Consider the following 18,611-nt stretch of genomic DNA (forward strand, 5'->3'; position numbering starts at 1 on the left):
GTGACCAAATGAAATAAGTTGTCTGCTCATAATGCGTTAATTCATCTCCTCCCAGTTTTCAATTCAACAATGATATGCTTTGATTTCCTATTTATTAAGGAGGAAGAACAGAAGGAGCTGGGGATATTTGCAATCTTGTAAGGTCTGATATGAACATAATGGTATTATCATAGACAATTTTAGGTATGTAGAAGTTTGTTGCTTCCCCAATTATCCTAGAGGGCTTTGTGTTGACAACACAAGTTAGTTGTTTTTGAAATACTGCCACCTGACTTTTTATCACATGTCATTTCATTTGTGCTAAACATGTCTTAAATAATGAGCTGATACGTACCTCTCTTTTATAGCCATATTTGCTTACTTGTTCTATTTTGTTTTTTAAAGAGGAAATATTTTGTCAGTGATTCTGAAAATACTTGGGAAAAATTACTGTGACTTGTGCTATTAGAGTAGTTAACAAGGCAATCTAAAAAAAAAAGGAAATAATTTTAAAACTTGGAGCTCTGGCTCTGTTTTTCATAGAGCAATAAATACTGTTGAATAGATATAAAGCTCTGCAGTGCAGCTAGGGATAATAATCAAAATATTTATCAACCAATAAGTAAGGTGTGGGCTTCCCTGGAGGCTCAGACAGTAAAGAATCCACTTGCAATGTAGGAGACCTGGGTTCGATCCCTAGGTTGGGAAGATCCCCTGGAAGAGGGCATGGTAACCCACTCCAGTATTCTTTCCTGGAGAATCCCCATGGACATAGGAGTCTGGTGGGCTACAGAGTGTCTGGGCTCGCGAAGAGTCAGACATTACTGAGCAAATATACACAGCACACACAAGGTAGGGTGTGTGGCTTCATAGGGGGCTCAGTCATAAAAAAAAAAAAAAACCCGCCTGCCAATGCAGGAGATATAAGAGATGATGGTTCAATCCCTGGGTTGGGAAGATCCCCTGGAAGAAGGCATGGCAACCCACTCCAGTATTCTTGCCTGGAGAATCTCATGAACAGAGGAAGCTGATGGGCTACTGTCCATTGGGTTGCAGAGTTTGATAGGACTGAAGTGACTTAGCATGCATGCATGCAAAGTTGGGTGTACTGCCCAATCCAAATGGGTATGGCCTTAGCTCAGGTACAGGTGTTAAACCTTTAGGTGCTCAGTTAGGGATGAGATACTAGGGAGGAACACCAGAAGGTTTAGGACAGCAGTCATCTACCAGCCATATATCATGAGTTTAATACTCCTACAAACTAGTTCTGCTGGACAAGAACATCCTACCTTGCAGCAGCCCAATCTGTACATCAAGGATTGAAATTTACATTTTTATTGGGGATTGGTGGAAATGGAGACCTCAGTTGTAGAAAATCCCATATCCTTCTTCCAAGCTGCTGATCTCTTGAGTCTTCAGGAGGTTTGACTGAGGGGGCAGAGGAGGCAAAGAGGAGACTGAGGGTCGTGTCCCTGCAGTCAGTGGATCTTGTCCCTGAAATGCCTGGGTCCTCCTACTCATTGTCTTACTTACCTCTGTTTCCCCAACACCTCGACCTACTTGTGGCTCAATAACAAAAGATGAATGAGTGATTGAGAGTGATTGACTGGCTGTTTCAAATTGTGGGCTTTATTATTATTCAGATATGATGAGGCCAGCACATCAGGAGATGATTGTCTTGGGAAAGAACCCTTACTCACAGTTCCCAAGAGGAAGGGCATGTCACATCATGCAGGGGCCACAGAGGGAAGCACCAGGGTGGGGCAGGAGGCAGAAGGAGTGAGGGCAAAAGGTGGGCAAAAGCTGATATTGTGGTTTCTGTGGGAAGAAATGAGTGAGGCATAGTAAATAATCCACATGGTGTCCACAACATTCTGTGCGGTATATATTGTTTATATTCTCATTTTTATACATGAGGAAGTAGGAGCCTTGAGAAATTGCATAACTTAGTCAAGGTCACAGAGAATTGTGATATGATGCTCTTATTCTCTCTGTTATACTCCATTTTCCATTTGTTTTATTTCAGTTATTTGCTTGTGTGTCTGTTGATGCAGCTACTTTGAGCAGTTCGAAATGTTGGACAGTCCTTCTTACCTGTGTGTGTCCAGTCTCTGTCAGAGCGTGGGCTCCATAGAAACCTTTGTTTAATCAATCAGTAAGGCCTCCATCACCTTCCTCTTTAATTTGAGCAGCCTAATCAGCAGCCCAGTGATGGTACAGGAGGTGTCCTGGAAGGAGACCTTTTTTAAGGCTTTCTGTTCTTTATCTGACATCCTCTGAGACTGGGAACATGGGAATAAAGAATGATTCTGCAAATGGTTATTTCTGTTTTTTGTGTCACTTATCCCTTTCTTAATCTGGGTTCCCTGATGGCTCAGTTGGTAAAGAATGTGCTTACAATATCAACCAAGGTTCAATCCCTGAGTCAGGAAGATGCCTTGTAGAAGGGAATGGCAACCCACTCCAGTATTCTTGCCTGGAGAATTCCATGGACAGAGGAGCCTGGCAGGCTACAGTCCATGGGGTAGCACAGAGTCGGACACAACTGAATGACTAACACTTTAATCTGGGTTCCACAGATGCCTGCTTTGTAGGATACAGCCTGAAAGAAGTATGTGAGATGTCTGCTCTGTCCTTGGGAAAGTTAAGTGAATGTGTAGAACTTGTACCCAATGGAATATTACAGGAAAGTGAATGGGGAAGGCAGAGCTACTGTCCTTGTCAGATGGCGGCTCTCCTGATTATCTCCTCTGCCTTTTCTCCCTTCCAGCTTGCCACCCATCCTGTTCTGCGTGTGCAGGGATGAGCCCACACAACTGCACAGCCTGTTGGCCTTCCCACATGCTGTTGGATGGGGAGTGCCTCTCCCAGTGCCCAGATGGGTACTTCAACCAGGAAGGCAGTTGTACAGGTGAGTGTGTAACCCATATGTTGTCTTCATACAACCTGGCTCTGAAATTAGCAACCGTGTCATACCAAGGCACTAGACTTGAGCTGTGAGTCCTTCTGAGTGAGGAAAACACATGAAATTCTGTTCATCCAATAGGAAATATGGATGATGTGAAAAATGAGAATCAGCTTGACCCTCTGCATATAGTGAGGGGTGATGGGGGCCATCAAGGAGATGAACTGCTGCAGGCTCTCATGCATTTGTGCAAAAGCAGGCCTTGGCCTCACCTCTGCAGTCCTCAGCCCTTCTTCCCCCGGCTGCAGCCTAATAGAGCAAAAAGGGAAAGGGTATTTATTTCCTTCCTTGACACATCAGCCCAATATGTTTTTAAGAGCACCTGTATATTTCAGTGACAGAGATTTTAAGAATTACAAGTTCAGATTAGTGAAGGGTTTTATTGGAATCGACAAAATACTAAAATTTAAGCACCTTATTGTAGCTCTGTGTTTTCTTGTCGCTAGAGAAAAAAAGAAAAGACAAACACATTCTATCATGATTATGGTTTTATTTCTAAAAATAGACTGCTGAGGCCGACTGATAGGGAAAAAGCCCATCATTATAAAATTGTTTGATTTTTGGTTCTGGCATTGGAAAACACGTAGTAAATGTGTAAAATATTTTTGAAATAAATTAAAACTTGTCAGATTCATCAAGCCTCAACTCCAAAGAGGAAATTTAATGTGAATACAAACTTAGATGATTGAAGATCAATATTATTTTTCTGGAATTTTCTTCTACAAGTAGCTTTTTAATCTCTGTAGGTCCCTGATGGGTTGTTTCACTTGAAACACTCAATTAAGCTCAGTGGGGAGAATTCTTGGTTTCCCTGTCCCTGGGGTTGTCCTTGAAAACTGTGGTCTTTCCTACTGTGCCCTCACCCTTGCCCAGTTGGTTTCGTCTGTGGAAAATTGTTTGGGGGAAGAAAGTCTGAGTATCTGTAACTCTTCTCTGCCCATGCCCCTGCCTGCCTGAGACCAGCAGATGAAAGGTACTTTTATAGGGAAGAATAAAAAAATCTGGCTACAGGTTGAATCTGTTTCTTCTACTTTCTGTTGCTTCCCTAAACTGAAAGGATATTGTCTGTACATAATGCCCTACCTCGGGGAACCCGGCCCCTCTGCCTGAATGTGAAACCAAAGTGCTGTTGTCCAGAGAGACATTCTGACCCTGCTCACCTATGTATGGCTGCAAGAAAGAGGAAATTAACACAGCCCCTCCCGAAGCTGACCATTCCAGGGGGTATTTGCAAGATTAATGGCCTTGGTACTTTACTTCCTCACCTCTTCCTCCTCTGTAAAATAACCTGGCATCCAAACCCTGATAAGATGGTTATTTTGAGACACTAGTCTGCCATCTTCTTGATCTGCCGGCTTTCCAAATAAGGTTGTTATTCCTTGCCTCAACACCTCGTCTACTGATTTATCGGTCTGTCGTAGGGTGAGCAGAGGGGACTTGGACTCAGTAACAGTACCACAAGCAGCAGGGCTCCAAGGTCACTGGAAATATCCTGGCAGGGAGGGGCCACTGGGCAATAGAGATCAACCTGAGAGTGCCAGTATCTTTCCAATGGATATTTACAGATTTAAGAGCCTCAAGGAATGTAGAACTGGTGATGGTTAATGCTAGCCTTCTAATCAGCAGTTTGTTTGCTTGCTTTTTTTTTTTTTTTTCTATAACATCTTATCTTCTTTTGGCCTTCTGCCAGACAAAGTTGACTTTACTGGAAATCTGTGCCTTTCCTTCCCACCAGCTCTGCACCAGAAGGGAATTCTTTGTCATTAGTTCCAGCAAGCACTACCCGGCTCTGGTGCTTTACCTCCCCTCCTCTTGGAATCAGACAGGCTTAGATTTCCTCATCCTTGGCAGACAAACCCTTCAGTCTCCTTCCACGCACACTTGCTCCCGCTGCCCATCTTGGCAGCACAAGAGCAGTTGCAGCTGCAACTTTCTTTTATTCTTTGCCATCCTTATCTTTATTGCCTGCACCTACTGGGACTCCCTGCTCTTTTTCAGTGTAGTACCTCTCAGTAATTTGGTGGTTTTTCTGGGGAAAACATAGCTTTGACAGTTTTGTCTAAGGAATTGAACTTTAAACGTGGTTCAGGATAACCTCCAGAAAGAGGCCTTTTTCGGCTCTTTGTATTTTAATTAAGTGTTGCTGCTAAAACAGGCATTCAAGTTGTGGCCTGGAGGGAGAGCAGGGTTGGCATCTGACTCTGTGAGAAGTTTTCACTTCCCCTGCTGTGGGTAGTTCTACCTGTGCCTGCTGGGGATTTCTGAGAAGCAAACTGTCTCCCTCTTCTCCATCTAGCTCTTTGAATTTTAGAGAGGGAGAGTCTTACCACTTGTTTTTCTGGTTTTTTACTTTGATCTGAACTTCCTGATTTATATAGATGGGAATGGTCATACTGAGCAACAAATTCCTCTCATTTTATTTTCTAAAAAATTTTAAAATATTTATTTACTTATTTAGCTTCACTGGGTCTTAGTTGAGGCATGCACGATCTTCAGCCTTCCTCTCGGCATGTGGGATCTTTTTAGTTACAGCATATGAACTCCTAGTTGTGGTATACGGGATCTAGTTCCCTAACTGGGGATTAAACCTGGGCCCCCTACATTGGGAGATTAGCTATTGGACCATCAGGCAAGTCCCAATTTCTCTCATTTTAATGTTTCTAGATCCCATGTTCTGTTCGTGGGCAATGTTTTTGCTGACCCTAGAAATGCTGTCTTTTGGTTAATGCCAAAGGGCGTGCCAGCCTTGCTCAGGAGTCTTTTTCAAAAGATGGTTAGCATTTGAAGTCTGTTCTTAGTGTAATTGGTGGAGTACACCAAATACTTCGTGTGTGTACATGCTGAGCTGCTAACTCCAACCCCGATTCTTGCTTTTCCTTCCAGAGTGCCACCCCACCTGCAGGCAATGCCACGGCCCGTTGGAGTCTGACTGCATCTCCTGCCACCCTCACGTTCCTCTGACTGCTGGGAGCTGCAGGGCCCGCTGTAAAGAGGAGCAGTTCCTCAACCTCGTGGGCTACTGTGCTGGTAAGTGAGTCCCTGTCACAGGCTCAGAAATCCCTAGCCTAAGGCTGGGGCTCTTCATGCCAGGCCCCAGAAGGCTCTTATATTTGTCCTTTGTCATCAGATTAAGAGCTCTCTCTTGGGAGATGTTTGTCTCATGTCCAAAAATTCACTTCACTGCTTTCTATCTGACATTTAGTAAATATCTGTGGATTCAAGTGGAATCTTCTAATGATACTCTTGCAGTTCCTGAAAAAATCTTAGAACTTCATATTAATGAAAACTGAAGTCATGATAATGATTGCTTACATGCATGCAGCGCACTTTAGCTTCAGACCGCAAGAAGCAGGTTCAAGATAGTCACGCACTCTGAAAACTGTTGCCCTCTTGTCTGCTGCTATCTGTTATCTCCTGCTGTGAAGAACCTTTGTCATCAGCCCTGAGCTCACACAACGACAACAACCAGGCACAAAAGTGTAGGGAGATCAACCTAGAAGCAAATCAGTTGCTTCAGGAAATGGGATTTTTTTTTCCTCCTCAGTTTAGTACTCAGATCTTAAAAGGAAGTAAATTAGGAAACCAAAAAAGAAAAATAAGCAGCAATAATAACAGCAACGGCTTTACTGGGACTTCCCTGGTGGTCCAGTGGTTAAGTGTCTGTGCACTCAATACAGTGGGCACAGGTTCAGTCCCTGACCAGGGAACTAAGATCCCACATGCTGCATGGGTGTGGCCACAGATTGTGTTTAAAAAGCAGCTTTCTGGAAAGAAACCTGGAATTTGGATAATGATGCAGTAGCCGTGCAGTGTTTGTGTTCATCCATCCATTCCTACAATAAATATCTTTGAGTGTCTAACAGTGGTCATATGCTCAGAATATATTAAAAAAAAAAAAAAGATTAATAAGACGACGATTGTACCCTCAAAGAGTTTAAGTCTGGAAAGGGGGACTTACAGACTAGTGGGTTATTTTATATTTCTTGACCCAATTCTCCAAGTTGCATGAGAAAGTTGAAGAGATTTGCCTATAGCTGCTGTTGTCACGCTCTGAAGGGGTTGAGTGGGAAGCATCCTGGGATCCACTGGGCAAAAGGGGAAGCTGAAAATTCTGGTTAGACACACCCTGGAGGGGCTGACCTGGCTGTAGGGCTTGTTCCCAGGCAGGGAGGGAGTGTGGCCAGTTGTCTCCATCAGAGTATCGAGGTGGCCCGTTCAACACAGTGAGTAAATGGTATTGGTGCTTCATGTGTGGCTGGGGTGCCCCAGTCCCGGGTGATTTATTTCTTTTTGAGCATGACCTGGGCTCAGACAGTAAAGAATATGCCTGCACTGTAGGAGACCCAGGTTAAATCCCTGGGTCAGAAAGATCCCCTGGAGAAGGAAATGGCAACCCACTCCAGTATTCTTGCCTGGGAAATCCCACAGACAGAGAAACCTGGCAGCTACAGTCCATGGGGTCACAAAGAGTCATACAGAACTGAGCGACTAACACTGAGCTTAAAACTAGACATTAGAAGGAATTCCCTTGTGGTCCACTGGTTAGGACTCCACACTTTCACTGCTGGGGGCCTGCCTTTGATCCTTGATGGGGAACTAAGAAACCACAAGCTGTGTAGTACCACCAAAAAAAAATAATAAAAGAGTGAAAAAATGACTTGACATGAGAGTCCAAGATCTATACCCTAGGAAGACAGAACTCTTGAAAGCAGCCAAGACCTGCTAGGATTCAGAGCAAAACCTGATTATAGCGACTACAAACATTTTAGGAACAATGGAAAGTAGAAACTCAGAGAGTCCAGGCTTCAGATGGATGTGATAGCCCACAACTAGAGGGGCTTCCCTGATGGTTCAGACAGTAAAGAATCTGCCTGCAATGCCAGAGACTCAGGTTTAGTCCCTGGGTTGGAAAGATCCCCTGGAGACAGGCATGGCAACCCACCCCAGTATTCCTCCTGCCTGAGAATTCCAAGGACAGAGGAGCCTAGCACTGATTCCTATGTTAGGATACAAAGGAGCAACTCCTAAGAGGTCCTGACACGGTTAAAGCACATTGGTAGATATTTATTGAGGATCACCTGAGCCCAGGGTGCTGAGTTTGAGGGGACTTACAGATCTTCCAGGCTACTTAAGGAGATGACACAAGTACAGTTAACAGATAGTACAAAGCAATTTATGGATCATAGCCTCTTTAGGCAGTATGGTATGTATGGAGGAGGGAGGAATAAAAGATATGGACAGGTGGGGCCTAAAATTCTTCCTGAAGAATAGCTAGGATTCTGTTAGACAGAGGGAAATGGGGTGGGCATTCCAGGTGTATTTCTACTGGGAAACAGGGACAGCAGTAGAACATGTGGGCCATTCGTGGCCAGTGAGAGTGGTCCAACCTGGCTGAAGGACCTGGTTTGAATTAAGCCGAATTAGGTGAAATGATTGGAAAATGTAAGTTGGAGCCAGGGTCTACAGAATGCAGAGTTCTAGGCTGAAAAATCTGGACTGACTCTTGTGGGCAATGATAGGACTATGAGAGTTTTAGAGGGAACTGTGAGAGCTAAGACTGTGTTACAGGCAGGAAGGCTGCAAGCTGCATGGAAGATGGATTGGAAGCTGTAAAGATGATAGAGATGTTAGAAGGTTGAACCTTCATAATGGCTTTTCTATTTTCAAACTATTCTGAGTGTGGAACCTAAACACTTTATGCTAGGGCCATTTTATAAATAAATGTTTATATAAGCAGATCGGTAATTTTTAATTTTTAATTAGCTCAGTTCTATCCAATGTCCAGAGGCCTCTTTGATGGTAAATTAGGTGATTAGGAATTGCATTAACTTTTTAAGGCTTATATGGGATCAGTGGAATAAAGAATCATTCAGTTCATTTCAGTTGCTCAGTCATGTCTGACTCTTTGCCACCCCATGAATCACAGCACGCCAGGCCTTTCTGTCCAGCACCAACTCCCGGAGTTTACTCAAACTCATGTCCATCGAGTCGGTGATGCCATCCAGCCATCTCATCCTCTGTCATCCCCTTCTCCTCCTGCCCCCAATCCCTCCCAGCATCAGAGTCTTTTCCAATGAGTCAACTCTTCACATGAGGTGGCCAAAGTATTGGAGTTTCAGCTTTAGCATCAGTCCTTCCAATGAATACCCAGGACTGATCTCCTTCATAATGGACTGGTTGGATCTCCTTGCAGTCGAAGGGACTCTCAAGAGTCTTCTCCAACACCACACTTCAAAAGCATCAATTCTTCAGCACTCAGCTTTCTTCACAGTCCAACTCTCACATCCATACATGAATACAGGAAAAACCATAGCCTTGACTAGATGAAACTTTGTTGGCAAAGTAATGTCTCTGCTTTTTAATATGCTGTCTAGGTTGGTCATAACTTTCCTTCCAAGGAGTAAGCGTCTTTTAATTTCATGGCTGCAATCACTATCTGCAGTGATTTTGGAGCCCAGAAAAATAAAGTCTGACACTGTTTCCACTGTTTCCGCATCTATTTGCCATGAAGTGATGGAACCAGATGCCATGATCTTCGTTTTCTGAATGTTGAGTTTTAAGCCAACTTTTTCACTCTCCTCTTTCACTTTCATCAAGAGGCTTTTTAGTTCCTCTTCACTTTCTGCCGTAAAGGTGGTGTCATCTGCATATCTGAAATTATTGATATTTCTCCCGGCAATCTTGATTCCAGCTTGTGCTTCTTCCAGCCCAGCGTTTCTCATGATGTACTCTGCATATAAGTTAAATAAGCAGGGTGACAATATACAACCTTGACGTACTCCTTTCCTATTTGGAACCAGTCTGTTGTTCCATATCCAGTTCTAACTGTTGCTTCCTGACCTGCATACGGGTTTCTCAAGAGGCAGGTCAGGTGGTCTGGTATTCCCATCTCTTTCAGAATTTTCCACAGTTTGTAGTGATCCACACACCCAAAGTCTTTGGCATAGTCAATAAAGCAGAAATAGATGTTTTTCTGGAACTCTCTTGCTTTTTCCATGATCCAGCGGATGTTGGCAGTTTGATCTCTGGTTCCTCTGCCTTTTCTAAAACCAGCTTGAACATCTGGAAGTTCACAGTTCATGTATTGCTGAAGCTTGACTTGGAGAATTTTGAGCATTACTTTACTAGCATGTGAGATGAGTGCAATTATGTGGTAGTTTGAGCATTCTTTGGCATTGCCTTTCTTTGGGATTGGAATGAAAACTGACCTTTTCCAGTCCTGTGACCACTGCTGAGTTTTCCAAATTTGCTGGCATATTGAGTGCAGCACTTTCAAAGCATCATCTTTCAGGATTTGAAATAGCTCAACTGGAATTCCATCACCTACACTAGCTTTGTTCATAGTGATGCTTCCTAAGGCCCACTCGACTTCACATTCCAGGATGTCTGGCTCCAGGTGAGTGATCACACCATTGTGATTATCTGGGTCGTGAAGATCTTTTTTGTACAGTTCTTCTGTGTATTCTTGCCACCTTTTCTTAATATCTTCTGCTTCTGTTAGTAGGCCAAATGACTCTTAAAGTCCCCAGCCCTGGAATATCAGGTTCCATTAATATAAGCTGAAAGGAACACACCTTGTCTGTCCTGAGATTAGGTGAAAGTTTTAAATAAGGTAACCCGTTGTTTGGTACTTGGAAATCTTTTGTTGAGTGAGAATGCACTCGTGCGTGCTAAGTCACTTAAATCTTATCCAACCCTTTGCAACCCTATGGATCGTAGCTCTGTCTATGGGATTCTACAGACAAGAACACTGGAGTGGGTTGCTGTTTCCTCCTCCAAGGGATCTTCTCAACTGAGGATCAAACCCATGTTTCTAATGTCTGCCTGCATTGGCAGGTGGGTTCTTTACCACTAGCGCCACCTGAGAAGCCCTGAGTTGAGAGTAGCTTATCAATATTTATCACAGAAAAATATGACCAGTAATTTTAGTTGTTGACCTTTTAGAGAAGTGCACTGACCCCAAGGTTTATTTTTTAATCAATATATGCCCTTTCCAAATACCTCCCAATTGTCTCTGTAATATCATAATGGATTTGTTCATGTATGGCTTCATCAGGCATTTATTATCCACATTCTCCCTACCAGGCACTGTGCTAGGCTCTGAGGAGGCCCAGATGAATAAAATATAGTGCTTGCATTCCAGAAACACACTGTGTAGTGAAGGAAGGAGATGTTTGTTGAATATGACATTATTGTGACTATATGAGCTGAGGGACAGCACCCTATCCCAGGCTGGAATGTGTGTGTGTATGTATGTGCATTCATATGTGTGTGTGTGTGTGTGTGTGTATGTGCACGTGTGCATGTGTGTAGTGGGTGGTGAAGGCCTTCTGGAACTAGTCATAACAGATGATTTGGAAACATGAGTAAGAATGAGAGGGCTTTGGAGATTTGGAGAGGAGAGCATTCCAGAAAACAAGTCAAAGAAAATTTTCTATTCAGGCATCAACAGAGAGTTCAGTAGAATGCCAGGTCCCTCCAGGTGCTGGGCCCTGAAGCAGAAGGAAGCAGGCCAGGTCACAAGGCCTTTGTGGGTTCTGTTTGAGGAGAACATGCCCTGGTATCAAGGCTGTGATAGGTTTTTAAGGAAGGAAGCGTTTTAATCACGTTTCTGTAAAGAGAAAGTTGTGCAGAAGATTGCGTAGAAGATGGGGGCAGAAAGTCCTTTGGGAGGGAGTTGTAGGAATCCTTGTGAGAGATGAAGCCCTTTGATGAGAAAGTTGCTGACGGGATGAAGAGCAGGGCACAGCTTCAGTAAGCATTAATTGTATATTAGGTTGACCCATCTGAGATTGCTGTTTTGTGGGGGGGAAAAAAAGATCAAATAGTGTCAGTTTCACTGAGGCTAAGGGAGAGTGAATCTGGGGGATGATTTCTAGGATTCTGGTCTAGTAAGTTCAAGGAATGAGAGAAACAGTTGTGAAGGACCAGAATAGGAAGATGATATATTTGACCTTGTGCAGGTGGGACTATTGAACAATCTGGGGTAGCTGTCCAGGAGGAGGATGGAGGTCTCAGTGAGCCATAAACTCATCTGTTATCTTCCTTTCACCCTGAGCCTAAAGTCCTGGAACTCTTTTTTTAGCTCAAGTGTTGCTTCAGTCATGTCATAAGTTAAACTCCTGGAATATTTCAGTGGCTTTTATCTAAACGCTGGAAGGTGTTAGGAGGAGCCCTGGTGATAGCAAAGCAGAAGAGAGTCCACCCACGCAGTGCCCTCAATAGAGTGTATTTCCAAAGTCCCTGGGAAAATCTGACACAGGGGAAGCCCTGGAGAAGCACCCTCTCTTCTGCTTTTGTCTCGTGTGAACTTTAGAGGTTGATAGGACTTACTCACAGGATTTATTCTATCTCTGAGCTGTACCTAACCTAAGATCATCATCAGAGACCTCTTAATTGCTCTTAGCTGTTTAAGAAAGGAAATTACATCTAATTTATCACACAGACAAGAATAAGCACATCCTGGGAACAGGTCCAATAACCTCACTGTGTTATCACATATGGAGATGTCACACGTATGAGGTTTTTTTATCCCTCCAAGTCTATCAAAGCAAATACAGTTTGTGAGATTTGGGGCCAGAGCTGAAGGCTTTCAACAAAGACAAATGAACTGGGATGAGAGGTATGAGTGGATAAGATTGCAGCTGACATGGTGAGGTGTTATGGAAAACCAGTTGTTTTCCTCCATAGATTTTTGTTTTTTATACTTTGCTCACATCTCAACAGTGTTGTCCCCAAATTTCAAAGCCTGGGGTGCTCCTTCTCTTTGTCTTTCTCAGCTAAAACCTTTCTCTTTTTCATAGAAAAAGGATGAGAATTAAAAAGAAAACATGAAGAAGACATATTCAAATGAAGATGCATTAAAAAATGACATTGTTTTTCTGGAATGTCTAATGGGAAGGCTGTACTTTTTAGTTCTTAGGTAGAAAGGAGATAATACTGAGAGTGATATTGTAGAGGAGAAGGCTGAAATATTTTATTTATTTCACTTTTAATCTAGGTATTGTTTATTTACTATATTGTGTTAGTTTTAGGTGTCCAGCAAAGTGATTCAGCTATATTTGCATATATGTATACATGTTTTCTATTCTTTTTTCTTTTAATTAATTAATTTATTTATTTTTTATTGAAGAATAATTGCTTTACAGAATTTTGCTGTTTTCTGTCAAACCTCAACATGAATCAGCCATAGGTATACATATATCTCTTCCCTTTTGGAACTCCCTCCCATCTCCCTCCCCATCCCACCCCTCTCTTGATACAGAACCCCTGTTTGAGTTTCCTGAGCCATACAGCAAATTCCCATTGGCTATCTATTTTACATATGGTAATGTAAGTTTCCATGTTACTCTTTCCATACATGTCACCCTCTCCTCCCCTCCCCCATGTCCATAAGTCTATTCTCTATGTCTGTTTCTCCATTGTTGTCCTGTAAATAAATTCTTTAGTACCATTTTTCTAGATTCCATATATATGTGTTAGAATATGGTAATTATCTTTTTCTTTCTGACTGTATAATAGGTTCTAGGTTCATCCACCTCATTAGAACTGACTTGAATGCATTTATGTCATCTTTGATTTCTTTCATTGGTGTCTTATAGTTTTCTGTGTACAGTTCTTTCGTCTCCTCAGGTAAGTTTATTCCTAGATATTTGTTTAATTCTTTTTGTTGAAATTGTGAATGGGATTGATTCCTTAATTTCTCTTTCTGATTTTTGATTGTTAGTATATAGAAATGCAAGTGATTTATGTGTATTATTGATTTTGTATCCTGTAACTTTGCTAAATTCACTGATTAGCTCTATTAGTTTTCTGATATTGTCTTTAGGGTTTTCTATGTACAGTATCATGTCATCTGCAAACAGTGAGAGCTTTACTTCTTCTTTTCCAATCTGGATTCCTTTTATTTCTTTTTCTTCTCTGATTGCTGTAGCTAGGACTTCCAGAACTATGTTGAATAATAGTGGCCAAAGTGGACACCTTTGTCTTGTTCCTGATCTTAGGGGGAAAGCTTTCAGTTTTTCACCATTAAGAATAATCTTTGCTGTAGGCTTATCATATATGGCCTTTACTATGTTGAGGTAGGTTCCTTCGACATCCATTTTTTGAAGCGTTTTAATCATAAATGGGTACTAAATGTTGTCAAAGGCTTTTTCTGCATCTATTGAGGTGATCATATAGTTTTTATCTTTCAATTTGTTAATATGGTATATCACATTGACTGATTTGCATATATTGAGGAATTCTTGCATCCCTGGAATAAACCCAATTTGATCATGCTATATGAGCTTTTTGATGTGATGCTGAATTCTGTTTGCTAAAATTTTGTTGAGGACTTTTGCATCTATGTTCATCAGTGATACTGGCCTGTAGTTTTCTTTTTTGTGTGTTGTCTTTGTCTGGTTTTGGTATCAGGGTAGTGGTGGCCTCGAAGAATGAGTTTGGAAGTGTTCCTTCCTCTGCAATTTTTTGAAAAGCTTTAGAAGGTAGACCTTAGCTCTTCTCTAAATGTTTGATAGAATTCTCCTGTGAAGCCAACTGGTCCTGTGCTTTTGTTTTGGGGAGATTTTTGACGACAGCTTCAATTTCAGTGCTTGGAATTGGGTTGCTCATAATTTCTATTTCTTCCTGGTTCAGTCTTGGAAGATTGAACTTTTCTAAGAATCTGTCCATTTCTCCCAGGTTATCTATTTTATTGCCATATAGTTGTTCATTTCTTTTCCATGGGGATGGTCTTGGTCCCTGTCTTCTGTACAATGTCACGAACCTCATTCCATAGCTCATCAGGCACTCTATCAGATCTAGGCCCTTAAATCTATTACTCACTTCCACTGTATAATCATAAGGGATTTGATTTAGGTCATACCTGAATGGTCTAGTGGTTTTCCCTACTTTCTTCAATTTCAGTCTGAATTTGTCAATAAGGAGTTCATGGTCTGAGCCACAGTCAGCTCCTGGTCTTGATTTTGCTGACTGTATAGAGCTTCTCCATCTTTGGCTGCAAAGAATATAATCAATCTGATTTCAGTGTTGACCATCTGGTGATGTCCATGTATAGAGTCTTCTCTTGTGTTGTTGGAAGAGGGTGTTTGTTATGACCAATGAATTTTCTTGGCAAAACTCTATTAGCCTTTGCCCTGCTTCATTCCGTATTCCAAGGCCAAATTTGCCTGTTACTCCAGGTGTTTCTTGACTTCCTATTTTTGCATTCTAGTCCCATATAATGAAAAGGACATCTTTTTTGGGTATTAGTTCTAAAAGGTCTTTAGGTCTTCATAGAACCATTCAACTTCAGCTTCTTCAGCGTTACTGGTTGGGGCATAGACTTGGATTACTGTGATATTGAATGGTTTGCCTTGGAAATGAACAGAGATCATTCTATCGTTTTTGAGATTGCATCCAAGTACTGCATTTTGGACTCTTTTGTTGACCATGATGGCTACTCCATTTCTTCTGAGGGATTCCTGCCCGCAGTAGTAGATATAATGGTCATCTGAGTTAAATTCACCCATTCCACTCCATTTCAGTTCGCTGATTCCTAGAATGTAGACATTCAACTCTTGCCATCTCTTGTTTGACCACTTCCAATTTACCTTGATTCATGGACCTGACATTCCAAGTTCCTATGCAATATTGCTCTTTACAGCATTGGACCTTGCTTCTATCACCAGTCACATCCACAGCTGGGTATTGTTTTTGCTTTGGCTCCATCCCTTCATTCTTTCTGGAGTTATTTCTCCACTGATCTCCAGTAGCATATTGGGCACCTACTGACCTGGGGAGTTTCTCTTTCAGTATCCTATCATTTTGCCTTTTCATGGGGTTCTCCAGGCAAGAATACTGGAGTGGTTTGCCATTCCCTTCTCCAGTGGACCACATTCTGTCAGATGTCTCCACCATGACCCGCCCATCTTGGGTTGCCCCATGGGCATGGCTTAGTTTCATTGAGTTAGACAAGGCTGTGGTCCTAGTGTGATTAGATTGACTAGTTTTCTGTGAGTATGGTTTCAGTGTGTCTGCCCGCTGATGACCTCTTGCAACAGCTACCGTCTTACTTGGGTTTCTCATACCTTGGGCGTGGGGTATCTCTTCACGGCTGCTCCAGCAAAGTGCAGCCAATGCTCCTTACCTTGGATGAGGGGTATCTCCTCACTGCCGCCCTTCCTGACCTTCAACGTGGGATAGCTCCTCTAGGCCCTCCTGTGCCCGCACAGCAATGGCGTGGGGTTGGTCCTCCCGGCCACCACCCCTGGCCTTGGGCGTGGGATTGCTCCTCCCAGCTGCCGCCCCTGAGAAGCAAAAAGCAAAGGAGAAATGGAAAGATATAAACATCTGAATGCAGAGTTCCAAAGAATAGCAAAGAGAGATAAGAAAGCCTTCTTCAGCGATCAATGCAAAGAAATAGAGGAAAACAACAGAATGGGAAAGACTAGAGATCTCTTCAAGAAAATCAGAGATACCAAAGGAACATTTCATGCAAAGATGGGCTTGATAAAGGACAGAAATGGTATGGACCTAACAGAAGCAGAAGATATTAAGAAGAGATGGCAAGAATACACAGAAGAACTATACAAAAAATATCTTCACGACCCAGATGATCACGATGCTGTTATCACTGACCTAGAGCCAGACATCCTGGAATGTGAAGTCAAGTAGGCCTTAGAAAGCATCACTACGAACAAAGCTAGTGGAGGTGATAGAATTCCAGTTGAGCTATTCCAAATCCTGAAAGATGATGCTGTGAAGGTGCTGCACTCAATATGCCAGCAAATTTGGAAAACTCAGCAGTGGTCACAGGACTGGAAAAGGTCAGTTTTCATTCCAATCCCTAAGAAAGGCAATGCCAAAGAATGTTCAAACTACCACACAATTGCACTCATTTCACACGCTAGTAAAGTAATGCTCAAAATTCTCCAAGCCAGGCTTCAGCAATATGTGAACCGTGAACTTCCTGATGTTCAAAATGGTTTTAGAAAAGGCAGAGGAACCAGAGATCAAATTGCCAACATCCTCTGGATCATGGAAAAAGCAAGAGAGTTCCAGAAGAACATCTATTTCTGCTTTATTGACTATGCCAAAGCCTTTGACTGTGTGGATCACAATAAACTGTGGAAAATTCTGAAAGAGATGGGAATACCAGACCACATGACCTGCCTCTTGAGAAATTTGTATGCAGGTCAGGAAGCAACAGTTAGAACTGGATATGGAACAACAGACTGGTTCCAAATAGGAAAAGGAGTATGTCAAGGCTGTATATTGTCACCCTGCTTATTTAACTTCTATGCAGAGTACATCATGAGAAATGCTGGGCTGAAAGAAGCACAAGCTGGAATCAAGATTGCCGGGAGAAATATCAATAACCTCAGATATGCAGATGACACCACTCTTATGGCAGAAAGTGAAGAGGAACTCAAAAGCCTCTTGATGAAGGTGAAAGTGGAGAGTGAAAAAGTTGACTTAAAGTGTTTCAGAAAACGAAAATCATGGCATCCGGTCCCATCACTTCATGGGAAATAGATGGGGAAACAGTGGAAACAGTGTCAGACTTTATTTTTTGGGGCTCCAAAATCACTACAGATGGTGACTGCAGCCATGAAATTAAAAGACGCTTACTCCTTGGAAGGAAAGTTATGACCAACCTAGATAGCATATTAAAAAGCAGAGACATTACTTTGCTAGCAAAGGTTCATCTAGTCAAGGCTATGGTTTTTCCTGTGGTCATGTATGGATGTGAGAGTTGGACTGTGAAGAAGACTGAGTGCTGAAGAATTGATGCTTTTGAACTGTGGTGTTGGAGAAGACTCTTGAGAGTCCCTTGAACTGCAAGGAGATCCAACCAGTCCATTCTAAAGGAGATCAGCCCTGGGATTTCTTTGGAAGGAATGATGCTAAAGCTGAAACTCCAGTACTTTGGCCACCTCATGCGAAGAATTGACTCATTGGAAAAGACTCTGATGCTGGGAGGGATTGGGGGCAAGAGGGGAAGGGGACGACAGAGGATGAGATGGCTGGATGGCATCACTGACTCCATGGACATGAGTCTGAGTGAACTCCAGGAGTTGGTGATGGACAGGGAGGCTTGGCGTGCTGCAATTCATTGAGTCGAAGAGTCGGACACGACTGAGCAACTGATCTGATCTGATCTGATCTGATAGTTGTTCATAATAGTCTCTTATAATCTTTTGTATTTCTACATTGTCTGTTGTAACCTCTCCTTTTTCATTTCTAATTTTGTTGATTTGATTATCTCTCTCTGTTTCTTGATGAGTCTAGCTAAGGTTTGTCAATTTTGTTTATCTTCTCAAAAATCAGCTTTAGTTTTATTAATCTTTACTATTGTTTCTTTCATTTCTTTTTCATTTATTTCTGCTTGGGTTTTTATGATTTCTTTCCTTCTATAATTTTGGGGTTCTTTTGTTCTTCTTTTTCTGGTTGTTTTAGGTGTAAAGTTAGGTTGTCTATTTGATGTTTTTCTTGTTTCTTGAGGTAGGACTGTGTTGCTCTAAGCTTCCCTCTAGAACTGCTTTTGCTGCATCCCATAGGTTTTGAGTTGTCATGTTTTAATTGTCATTTGTTTCTAGAAATTTTTTGATTTCCCTTTTGATTTTTTCAATAACGTTGGTTATTTAAAAATGTGTTATTTAATCTCCATGTGTTTGTGTTTCTT

At 42.2% G+C, this 18,611-nt stretch overlaps 1 protein-coding gene across 2 annotated transcripts in view; it reads left to right on the forward strand.

Annotated features, from left to right (window-relative positions):
* FRAS1 (Fraser extracellular matrix complex subunit 1) overlaps window positions 1-18,611 on the forward strand; it is a 534,238-nt gene that overhangs the window by 305,482 nt on the left and 210,145 nt on the right. For both annotated transcript variants that reach the window (XM_070372561.1, XM_070372562.1), the window contains 2 exons: window positions 2,750-2,890; window positions 5,828-5,971. In XM_070372561.1, the coding sequence (XP_070228662.1) occupies window positions 2,750-2,890; window positions 5,828-5,971 (285 nt within the window). The remainder of the gene's footprint in view (window positions 1-2,749; window positions 2,891-5,827; window positions 5,972-18,611) is intronic.

Source organism: Bos mutus, chromosome 6 (genome assembly GCF_027580195.1).
Source record: "Bos mutus isolate GX-2022 chromosome 6, NWIPB_WYAK_1.1, whole genome shotgun sequence".
Taxonomy (NCBI): Eukaryota; Metazoa; Chordata; class Mammalia; order Artiodactyla; family Bovidae; genus Bos; species Bos mutus.